This window comes from Tachyglossus aculeatus, chromosome 7, assembly GCF_015852505.1.
Source record: "Tachyglossus aculeatus isolate mTacAcu1 chromosome 7, mTacAcu1.pri, whole genome shotgun sequence".
In the NCBI taxonomy this organism is placed as follows: Eukaryota; Metazoa; Chordata; class Mammalia; order Monotremata; family Tachyglossidae; genus Tachyglossus; species Tachyglossus aculeatus.
The window spans coordinates 49,431,860-49,444,025 of NC_052072.1; the positions used below are offsets into that span (position 1 = coordinate 49,431,860).

General features: G+C 40.3%; 1 protein-coding gene and 1 non-coding gene across 2 annotated transcripts in view; one reads left to right on the forward strand and one right to left on the reverse strand.

Annotated features, from left to right (window-relative positions):
• Positions 1-1,041: 1,041 nt before the first annotated feature.
• On the reverse strand, positions 1,042-1,179 carry LOC119931138. The gene has a single exon (XR_005451996.1). It is a non-coding gene; the product is annotated as a small nucleolar RNA SNORA7 (small nucleolar RNA).
• A 2,278-nt stretch (positions 1,180-3,457) lies between these two features.
• COL6A1 (collagen type VI alpha 1 chain) overlaps positions 3,458-12,166 on the forward strand; it is a 72,802-nt gene continuing 64,093 nt past the window's right edge. The window contains exons 1-3 of the mRNA XM_038749244.1: positions 3,458-3,706; positions 4,872-5,001; positions 7,596-7,796. Coding sequence (XP_038605172.1) covers positions 3,604-3,706; positions 4,872-5,001; positions 7,596-7,796 — 434 coding nt within the window. The 5' untranslated portion in view covers positions 3,458-3,603. The remainder of the gene's footprint in view (positions 3,707-4,871; positions 5,002-7,595; positions 7,797-12,166) is intronic.

Consider the following 12,166-nt stretch of genomic DNA (forward strand, 5'->3'; position numbering starts at 1 on the left):
ATTAGGTATTTATTCATTCATTCAATTGTATTTATTGAGCACTTACTGTGTGCAGAGCACTGTACTAAGCACTTGGGAAGTACAAGTTGGCAACATATAGAGACAATCCCTACCCAATAACGGGCTCACAGTCTAGAAGGGGGAGACAGACAACAAAACAAAACATATAAACAAAATAAAATAAATAGAATAGTAAATATGTACAAGTAAAATAAATAGAATAATAAATCTGTACAAACATATATACAGGTGCTGTGGGGAGGGGAAGGAAGTAGGGTGGGGGGATGGGGAGGGGGAGAGGAAGGAGGGAGCTCAGCGTGGGAAGGCCTCCTGGAGGAGGTGAGCTCTCAGTAGGGCTTTGATGGGAGGAAGAGAGCTAGCTTGGTGGATGTGCAGAGGGAGGGTATTCCAGGCCAGGGGGAGGATGTGGGCCGGGGGTCGACGGCGGGACAGGCGAGAACGAGGCACAGTGAGAAGGTTAGCGGCAGAGGAGCGGAGGGTGTGAGCTGGGTTGTCTCCTATTGGACTCCAACGAGCTCTGCTGAATGGCAAACTGCATGACTTCATAATCCTCATCTTGCATGTGCATATTTCTACCATTGTCTTGAACGTGGTAGGATTCGGGGATCTCGAACGCAGACGGGTCGACTTCAAAACTGGCATCGAGGGTAGCTCAGTCTGCCTCTATCTACCCCAATACTTGGTACAGTGCCTCAGTTACATCATCAGCGGGGACGGTGGCCATGTCGGCTCCGGGCTGGGGGCTCCTCCGGCTGGTGGCGGCGGAGGCTCTGCCGCGGCGGGGATGAGGAAGTCTTGTCTTGTCTCATACTGTTGAGTCGTTTCCAACCCATAGCGAATCCACAGACACATCTCTTCCAGAAGTCCACTCCCCATCTGCAGCCATTCTGGTAGTGTACCCAGAGTTTTCTCGGTAAAAATATGGAAGTGGTTTACCATTGCCTTCTTCCACGCTGTAAACTCGAGTCTCCACCCTCGACTCTCTTCCATGCTGCTGCTGCCCAGTTCAGTAGAGTTTTGACTTGTAGCAGATTGCCTTCCACTAGCTATTCACTGACCAAGCTAGGAATGGAACGGGTAGGCCTCTGCTTGACTCTCCCTCCCGTAGCCGAGATTGGTAGAGTACTGGAAACTCTCCAGGTGCAATCCTGAGAGGGGATTTAGGAAATACTTAGAAGAGAAGCAGCATGGACTAGCAGAAAGAGCCTAGAGTCTGAGGACCTGGGTTCTAATCCTGGCTCCGCCACCCCCGTTCTGTGTGACCCTGGGCAAGTCACAACTTCTCAATGTCTCAGTTCCCTCATCTGCAAAATGGGGATTCGATACCTATTCTCCTTCCTAATTAAACTGTGAGCCTCATGTGGGACCAGATCTTGTATCTGCCCCAGAACATAATACATTGCTTGCCATATAGTAGGTATTTAACCAATACCACAATTATTAAGATTATGATTATCATTATTAATAAGTACAGAATAAAGAAGTGACACATTTCCTGAACACCAGGAGTTTTAACTCCCCCTTTTAGACTGTGAGCCCACTGTTGGGTAGGGACTGTATATGTTGCCAACTTGTACTTACTGCACACAGTAAGCGCTCAATAAATACGATTGAAAGACTGACTGACAATTCTAACATGGGAAAAAAACATAAAAGCATTGGCACGGTGGGATCTTCAAACCATTTATCTCCTCATCCATTAATCCCCACAAACCTAATAGTGGGGGCTAGTTGCTTACTATGTGTCAAGTACTGTACTAAGTGCTGGGGTAGATACAAGGATGTCGAGTTAGAGTCCCTGTCCCATGTAGAGATCACAGTATAAGAAGAGGGAGCAGATATTTAATTTACATTTTAGAGATGAGAAAATCGAGGCACAGAGAAGTTAAGTGGTCTGACCAAGGTCACCCAGCAGACCTGCAAGTGGCAAAGTGGGTATTAGAACCCAGGACCTCTGATTCCCAGGCCTGCGCTCTTTCCACTAGGCCACACTCTTTCTTTCTCTCAGTAGATCATTTGTTGCTATAACATGATTTCTTCATAACATGAGGCTCTTCAGAAACTGTTTTAGAGCAGAAATGGCTGTACTTTAATGAAAAGGTTTTGGGGGTTCTTCTGTCGTTGTTTTTAATGGTATTTAAGTGCTTACTATGTACCAGACACTATACTAAGCCCTGGGGTAGATACAAGCTAATCAGGTTGGACATAATCCCTATCCTGTATCAAATTCACAATCCAGGTAGGAGGGAAGTTGCTACAATCTTTTCTCATTTCACCCTATCCCAAAGATAATTCCCATTTTTCAAAGGTTCAGGGACTAGCCTATTGTTCTACTAAGTTTTCCTACCTGCATCATGAGATCATATCTGCAATAGTGGTAGTGTAATCTTACCTTGCTATGGGGCATGAACCAGAAGATATCTTGAGGTCCCTAACAATTTATGATTCTATAGTTCTCGGAAGCCATTAAGAATATGCAACCAATCATACTTCTCCCACCTGCTATTAGTGCATTTTTACATTTGGTACATAATAAACCTAACTCCATTCTCAACCCCACCTTTCCCCTGCTAGGATAAAGATGTCTTTATTTTAAAGAATTTGTTTGGAAAATCACAAAATGAAACTGGACCAAGGAAAGTCTGAATATTATAAAAATTAGATAATCTGAGCAGAGAGAGAATCATCTGATCATTGTCGGCAGGGAAGGTGTCTACCAACTCTGTCATATTGTACTCTCCCAAGCACTTGGTACAGTGCTCTGCACATACTAAGTGCTCAATAAGCCCACTGTTCGGTAGGGACCATCTCTATATGTTGCCAACTTGTACTTCCCAAGCGCTTAGGACAGTGCTCTGCACACAGTAAGTGCTCAATAAATACGATTGATGATGATGATACTAAGTGCTCAATAAGCCCACTGTTGGGTAGGGACCATCTCTATATGTTGCCAACTTGTACTTCCCAAGCGCTTAGTACAGTGCTCTGCACACAGTAAGCGCTCAATATGATTGAATGAATGAATGAATAAATACAATTAATTAAGATAAATTCCCAAAGCTCTTAATATAATTGAAAAAGTTATGCGGAGTCTCAGCATTTTTCCTCGGTTGCTTTGTCATATTTTTTCCCTCAGCTTAAATTATGATATACTTCAGAACAGAAAATACATCATAAGTAAAATAAATCTCTCAATAAAGAAAAAGAACATAATCATCCCTTGATACCGAGTCAGAGATGAATTTGAACTTAAAGTAATTTCCGCTAAAAACATATCGAAGGGTCGTTGAAGCCCTTCCGCAACTGACTTGTGTGTTTCTGTGACTCACTGGTGGAGTTCAAGTTCAGAAAGCTCCCTCCCCTCTGGAGCTGGAAACCGACTCCTCCTGGTCTTAATTCTCTTTCGCTCTCCCTCCCTTCCACTGGAACTGAGGGGGAGAGTAGAAAATTAGAGGATACCTTCCTCCACTGCGATAAACCTCCCTTTTCATAAAGCTCCTCGTCTTTTTGACTTCATTTTCCCCTTCCTCTCCCACAAAACCTTTTCCCGACCCACTAAATGGTAAACTTGAAGTTAGCAAGATGAGGTTAACTAACTTTTTGTTCACATTCCTGCTTCAAGTCTGTGCGCTCTGGGAAGGGCTGCTCTCTCAAGACTTACCCAAGAAAGCTATAGCATTTCAAGGTAAGGGGATCACTTCATCTTACAACTTTATTATAGAAATTTGGGTTCAGATTCCAGTAGGTCTCCTAGCAGCATTTATTTTGTAGAATCTTGAATGGGCTAGGTAGATGGCTTAGTTTTACCTTTTTACCTCTGGATTTGAAGCTGAGTCTTATCCGTTTTTAAAAAGCTTAATTTAAAATTGTTGGATTCTTTAAAAAAAATTGCTCAAGTTGATGTAACGTTTTCTCCTTCACTATCCCTGGTAAATGAAATTTTCAAGGTTTCTTTTAGTAGTGTCCTATGGAATAAATAGTCCAAGAATTTGACTTAGAAGTGTGCATGTGTGGGTGTATTGATTACTAGAATGGGTGCTTACATACTATTGGAAAATATCACAAGAATAAAAATTCATCCAGAAAACAATTTCAAAGTAGTTTTGCTCTCTCTGTTTCTTATTATTTTCATACCAATTTAGTTTCCATTTATCTAAACCTTCTATCGGCAATGGCTATTGTTAGACATGATAAAAATTTGGGGGGGATAATATTTAACAGTTAAAATTGCATTTTGCTCTGCCTAAGGAATATTACAATTGGTTATAAGAGCATAACTTTTTTCCAAAGTTGAATGAACAGTTGGCTTTTTTTCCTATGGAAGTTAAGCAAGCAGATAGTTCTTCTTCAACAGTCCATATCTATGAAACGAGTCATTACACTCCAAAATAAGTATTTAAGAATGTTGTTTTGGTACTGAACTTCTAAATTATCTGGCTAATTTGCTTCTAGGTTCTATAAAAGACCTTCGCAAAATTGCTGGTTTGTGTGTATGCCCTTGTATCTATTTTCTCGCATAAACATCTTCCCATCTTATCTTTTACCTGAATCTAATTTTTGAATATAGAGTGAATTTGCTTTTTTCCATGAGTGTCACTAGCTTTTCAAGATATTCTTTAGAAACTGTGAAATTCAAGAATTGAATGTTGGTAGAATACAACCTAATAAGATTACAGCCTAGTATTATCAAGAATTACAGGTCTGCCAGTGCAGGTACAACCTATGGCGATCACCTATATGCTTGAAGAATTCCTCCCTGACTTATGGGAGACCTGATTCCTAAAATAATGCATTTTAACTGGAGTGTTCTCAAGAGTGCTTAAAACTCTCTTCTCATCATTTTGGAACAGATTGTCCTGTGGATCTGTTTTTTGTCCTCGATACCTCTGAAAGTGTTGCTTTAAGGGTAAAGCCATTTGGTTACCTAGTAGAAGAGGTGAAGACATTCACCAAGAAGTTCATTGACAAATTAACAGACAGGTAAGCGTTCACTGTAATTTCTCTTTCCTCAGCATTTCTCTGACTGATTTATTTTTCATTGCATAGATGAAGACAGGGCCGCTATGTATGTCTGATAGATCTTAACTCCACAGCCTCTCTTCTGCTCTGGCAGATAGGTCTCATCCAATAGTTTTCTACATTTCTGACTTCTAGGTTCTAACTGCACGTGCTTAACAGTGCTTGGCACATAGTAAGTGCTTAACAAATACCAGCATTATTATATGTAACTTATTCACCTTCCATTCTTCTAATTAGAAACGTGTGTGTGGAATATGTAAAGTTATTGGAAAAAAGTGGTCTTGTTGCAAATGCTTGAGGTTGATTTTCTTACTAAGGAACTAAAGGTCTAAAGTACATACTACTACTGCCTACAGGAGAATATCTAGGCGTTTAGGCATCAAAATAAATCATTTTCTTTAAAATTTGAAAATGCAAAACTTGCCTTCACTTTTCCATTTTGTACTGAAGAGGGCACTCTGCCTTTACCAGTGTCAGACTTCTCTTCCGCACTGTTCAATTCTTTAAACGTTTCTCTCATGTTAGTTATCTTTTTTCTTTAAAAAAAAATAAAAGCTTTACCAATTCTGCGTATAGGATTTCTATTTTGGGACAAGCTATAAAATACCATTGAATGCTCTTGACAGAGCCTGCTCAGAAGATAGTTTTAAAACCAGAAGTTCTCTGTAGAGTAGAAAATGTCATTTTTCATTTGTCTCAGGAAACTGGAAAAAATCTAGCTTTGTAGTGCCAGTTTTTATTTTATTCTAGTAATTGGTTTTGTCTTCTGCTTCCTATTGAATCAAGCTTAGGGTGCAAGGTATTTGAATTTACTGTCCCAAGCCTGGTTCAGAAGAAATGTTTTGTGGTATTAAGATGTCAGCCCTTTGGTAACCATTCCACAAAGTAAGCAGTCAATAAATACCATTAATTGATGGATCGAGCATTAAAGGGTTTAAATGACCCATCTTGGAAATGGTTTGTTTTTATGAGAAAAGACGTAAAAAGATCTTGAGCTTTTCCAGAATGAGGGTTACAGTTGTTATTTCCCAGAAGAAAGACAACTGGGGAGGGGCTATCTGCCAGGGGGAGAGAGTCTTTTGATAGCCATGATACTGATTAGCAACATTTTGTTCCATCAGAACATTTTTATTTATGCATGCCAGCCCCACTTTTCCATTTCCTTGGTTAAAGAAATGGCGAATGCAGAGTTTGGGTGTCCCCTGGCCATGATTCCCATTCATGCCTTCCGCCATAAATCATACATCCTTCTTTGGGAAGTCTCTCATGGGTAGGATGTAGGGTGGTGCCCAGACATTCTGCTTTCAAGCTTCAGTGGATCCCATATACCTGGTAGAGTGCTCGACACACAGTAAGCACTCAATAAATAACATTAATTGACTGATTGATTGACCATTAGAGGGTTGAGATGGCCCATCTTGGAAATGGTTTGTTTTGTGGGAAAACACATAAAAGATCTTAAGCTTTTCCAGAATTAGGGTTACAAATGTTATCATAGTTGTATCCTTATATTTACAGATATGATTTTAAGGACAGACTCATGCAATTCTTAGTTTCCACTTTAGGAATTTTGACCACCATTTTGTTTAATTTCATTGAGTAAGGGTCTGATTCTGAAAGGCAAGGGTCAGGGGCATTTTCAGAGTCCTCGATTAGGTTTGTGTCTGGTGGACTTGGTGACTTGTTCTGGAGTGAGTTCACTCTGGGGGAAGGGAAGGGTACTCTAGTAATCCCTGGCTATTAATTAATCAGTCAATCAATCAGTGGTATTTATTGAGTCCTTACTGTTTACAGAGTGCTTCCTGGGTACAGAGCACTGTGCTAAACAGTTGGGAAAGAACTGTACAGTAGAGTTGATAGATACATTCCCTGTCCCCAAGGAGCTTCCGGTCTAGAAGGGGAGATAGACTATCTTTGCAGGAGGCTGCAGAATTAACTGGTCTCAGAGATTCCAGAGGTAGCGTGAAGTCTTGGCCTAGTCCCTCCTGTCAGATATAGTGCTGAATGGTGTTCTCATCCAAATGTGTAGAAGTCTTTGATCCTGGCAAATGCTTCACCTGAAAATGGCAGAGCATTTAAGACTCCCAAGAGCCATTTCATACATAAGTACATGAGCAGTGCTGAAACTGGTGAAAACCAATATTCTGCCTCCATCAGCTGCATCAATAATCTGGTCATGCCTCTTCTGAAGTAAATGGAAAATCATCTCTTTAAACAAGTCTATAATATCCCTCCAAAATGGCAGAGAGGATGACCTGGTGATGGTCATCACCATAATCTGAAGAATTTTGCCAAAAAAAAGTTGGGCTCTGTAGCCTCCCCAGATTTGCAGGACATTTAGACGTCACTTTGCTTTGTTATTGAAGATATGAACAAAGCATCAAATTGTCAGGCAGTATTCCACCTAAAAAAAGCAAGATGCGGGCCCAAAATCAGACTTGGGTTTTGTGTGTTTCTACTGAAGCAGGCAGGCAGTCCTGGGAAGGGGCAAGGGAAACTTTAAATTGGTAAGAAGAAGAAAGCATGAAAGATTGAGGCACTGTTTGTTTTTCTAGGTATTATCGATGTGATCGAAATTTGGTGTGGAATGCTGGAGCTCTGCATTACAGTGATTCAGTAGAGCTGATACAAGGCCTGACTCGAATGCCTGATGGACAGAATAATTTAAAGGACAAAGTGCAGGCCATACAGTACATCGGGAAAGGCACCCACACAGACTGTGCCATCAAGAGGGGGATCGAAGAGCTCCTCATTGGGTAAGTTGGATCAAGTCTTGCAATGTTGAATGAAAATGAAGAATAGTGAAGGGTGGGTGGGAGAAAAGAAAGTGCTAAAATGGATTAAGAATATATTTCTGCACTTTTCCTCAGATTTCCTTTTTTCTGATTTATAATCATATAAGACAAGTTAACTGACTTCTGTCTAGCAAATATTTGAGGGAGTTTTGTGTGGCTGTTCTGAAAGACCCCAAAAGTATGCTTGTGAGCTGTTATGTCACATGCTTCAGGGTGGATCCTGGGATCTGACCTTTTCAGAATAAGAATATTTATATGACTTCCACATGCTTAAAATTGATCGACTAATTCAGCAGTGAATTTCTTGATCTCTTGAAGCTTCAGATCATTCCTTTTTGGAATTCTGCTTGCAATCTTTCTAACTTTTGGACAATGGAATGTCAGTAATACCTGATGGACATGTCCTTCCTTGGATGAAGCAGAGGGCATGTTGGAAATTTAGAAAAGCCAGTGAATAGAGCCTCCTAATAAATGACACTACAGTTACCAGCCTTGTTTTGAATTAAACAAAACAAGCTGCAATCCATAAAACATCATATAGTACCATACTATACAAATACCATAAAATAATCCAGCAAAGTAGAGAAGTGATGGAAAACACTACTTTGGATTCCTGGAGACAAGTGGAATATGCAATGAGACTGTATTCCCTTCACATCTTCCCAATCCTAAAGCCACCATGATGGTTCTTTCTGATTTTTGGGGACTATCCTGGAATCACCTTGAGTTCAGATGGATTGAAATCATCTGAGATTCTGAGTTTGTCAAGTGGATGTGATGGTGCTATGCTTTTTGAAGGAAACTTGAAAGTCTGACTGTAAAGTGTGACTCTGCTCAAGTTAGGTTCATTCATTCATTTAGTCATATTTATTGTGTGCAGAGAACTGTATTAAGGGCTTGGGAGAGTACAGTACAACAATAAACAGGCACATTCGCTGCCCATATCGAACTTACAGTCAAAGGGGGATGATAGTGGTGGGCCCTGCCATCTTGGGTATCACTAACAGTAAGTGCATAGTTTGAGGCTTTTCCTATGGACAACTGGGACCAAGACACTGCTTTCAACTGAAAACCTCTCTCCAAAATAAAAATGCTAATCTTGGGCAGACATATCCACAATGTACCCCCATCCCTTTAGGTTAGGGTTTGAAGTTCATTCAGTCGTATTTATTTGAGCACTTACTGTGTGCAGAGCACTGTATTAAGCGCTTGGAAAGTACAATTCAGCAACAAAGTAAGGATCAACACATGAGTGAAACTACTTGTAGGTTCTGTTTTCCAAGACAGAATGTGCTCTGCCTCTTAAAACTCATTTACATTAATTTCTTACTATGAATTCCGTAAAGATATTTACTATGCACTTTGCATGAGAGTCATTATGTCATGCAAAATTGTTATTTTATGTTGCCTCAAAAAAAAGTCATGGCAGGTTTCTACTGGATAATGTATCCATTGAATCCTAGAAGGTCCAACTTTGAAAAGTTTAAAATAGTTTGTCAGCCAAATATAGACACCCCATAACAGTAGACAGGGATTTATTTCAAAAGTATCTTCAGATCTGTACAACAAAGTCTATGGGTACAACTTTGCCTTAGTGCTGATGAAATTTCATGTTTTTAGTGTCTGAGTCACGAAGGTCTTAAGGCATAAAATGTTTCTCAAAGTCATGTCATTTCACCAAAACTGGGATGTAATATTAGTGGACCTGATTATCCTTCTTCCTCATATTTATGTACTTTTGCTCTAGGGAGTGTTCTTTTTTAGACCATAGAATCCTAGAACAGGAATGAACTTCAAGAAATTATATGTTCCAGCCTCTTGCCTCCAAGGAGGTAAATGTCTAAATGATTCTGTCAGGTGACTGTCCACCTTCTTTCTAAAGCCTTCCAGCAGAGGTGTACCAAGAGAGATAGGATTCTTGAGCTTCTTCTGTGAAGGTTTTTAATTTGAAGCAATTTACAAGCATTTCCTACCAATTCCTTAAGGCATTAGGTAGCACTGAAGTTACAGAGTAATGTCCAGACAAAAGTTCTCCATCCTTCTGAATAAAGTTCTTGGGTTTGGGGCCAAAGTGGTAGCAGCAGCAGCAGCATTTATTAAGTGTTTACTGTTTGTAAAGTACTGTCCTAAGCACTAAGAAAGAATTAGACAGAGTCCCTGGACCTCAGGGAGCCCACAATCTAAATTCAATTCTTTGAGGAAATTCCAGGGTGGGTGTGACTATGAAATTAGTGCCTTGGAGTATCTTTGGGGAAGCAAGAAAATTGAGGACAGAAATTGAAACATAAAGTAGGGTGCAGCAGTTTAATTGAATCTAATTGGCTAAATTAAAAACAAATTTTCTACTGCCAAACAACCTTGACTGTAAGTGGCAAGTGTAATTAGGTAAATCTAAATGAGCAAACTTCCCTCTGGAATGCATAGCAAGCTCAGGGGGGGCAATCTGTCACTGCCTGCTATGTCAAGCAGACACTAAAAGAAGGGAAAGAAAGGACTTGTCTTGAAGGAACTCTACCATATTCACTCATTGGTTGAAATACCAAGACAGAAGACAAAGAAAAAACTTCTTGGCAAAGGTGTGTATGCACTTCAGGAAACTAGGCTTTCACCAGCTTTATACAAAGCCTGGGAAAGAACATCAGAATCTCAAGTTCAAGAATTCCCAGCATATAGCCTTGGAAGGATTTTTTTAAGATGGAGAAGGTGCAAGCAATTAAACTTCACTTTTGCGGACTAGGAATACTTTAGGTTTCTCAACAAAATAAATTATGGTGGCCTAAAAGCTACAGTATCTTCACTGATCCTTTTACTTGAGCCACCTAGAATTCCTCTAGATGACCTCACAAAGAACCTACATTTATCTATTGGAAGTGTGAGTTCATTGCAATGACCTACTAAATTAGCCTTCAGCGACCTCCTCTGTTAGTAGAGCAGGGAAGGAAAGTTCCTTAATGAAATTCAAAATAGCATATCGAGTGTTTAGTAAAGATGCTTGCAAAGTTATCCTTCCTGAGGATAGATCTCCTGAGCACTGCACCCTTTTCAGGCGGAGAGCAGTAAGGGACATTTATCTTGGGCTGAAAGAACAGAAACCATATGATGCACTTGAGGTCCCATCAGGGTACACAGGGCTTTGTGGGTGGGAGAACAGGCCCTTGAAATGAAATTATTGTTGGGAAATCCTCTTCAAATAGAGAAAGGATTTAGAAGATTCCTGAAATAAGAAGAAAGACTGACCTTCAGGGTCAGACATCTTCAACAGTAATTGAGACACTTGTCCTGTATCCAATAGTGTGGATGACCATTTTCCAGAGATGTATGCTATGTGACTGGTTGCTGAATTCTGCTTTCTGGGCATGTTTAATGTTTTTTCCTGGAAGTCTTTATCTAGATTTACAACGGTAAAGCTATTTACTCCTCCCCACCAATAATATGCTGGATATTGCCTAATAATAATTATTATTATTGTATTTGTAAAGAGCTTACTATGTACCAGGCACTGTACTAAGGGCTGGAGCGGATACAAGCAAATAGGGTTGGACATAGTCCCTGTCGTGCATGGGGCTCTCAATCCCCATTTTACAGATGGGGTAATTGAGGGATAGAGAATTGAAGTGACTTGCCCAAGGTCACATACCAGACTAGTGGAGGAGCTGGGATTAGAACCCGTGACCTTCTGACTCCCACGTCTGCGTTTTATCGACTATGCCAAGAAACCCCTGCCCCCCAAAGAACTGCTGCCTCCCAGGAAGTTCTGAGCTACTCTCATGAACATGGAATGGGTCAGATCTTGCCATGATTGTTTATCTTGGGGTAAATGGAAATTCTCTGCTGTTGTGAAAGCATTATTACTTTGCAGGGTCATAAATAGGCTTTTTTCTTCTCCATGTGGCATTCATCCTGTCCTGAATGTCTTCTGGCCTTAATTTCTCTGAAGGGAGAGTTTTCTGCTACCATCTTCAAAACCCTGTAGAGGTTAAGTGGGCCCAGCTTGCTTGGGCAATTTTGTTCTGTGACGTACAAAAAGTATTGGAAAGACCAAAGTTGAATGCTCTATTATATCAAGCTATTTTTTTTGGAAAAAAAAATAAGATGACTACACATTCCTCCTTCATTCTGAATAATTTGCAGAGGTGATAGGGTTTGATAGCTCTTTCTTGGAGAATTTCAGGAGAGTGCGAAGCCCTTGAGAATTCTGAAGAATCTTATACAAGATTCTTAGTACAATCCAACTATTTCCCAAAGATAGAAAGGGAGCTGTTTTGAGCTGGGATAAAAGAGCCAGAGGTTTACACATCTAATAAGGAAGAAATAAATAAGCATTCTTAGGA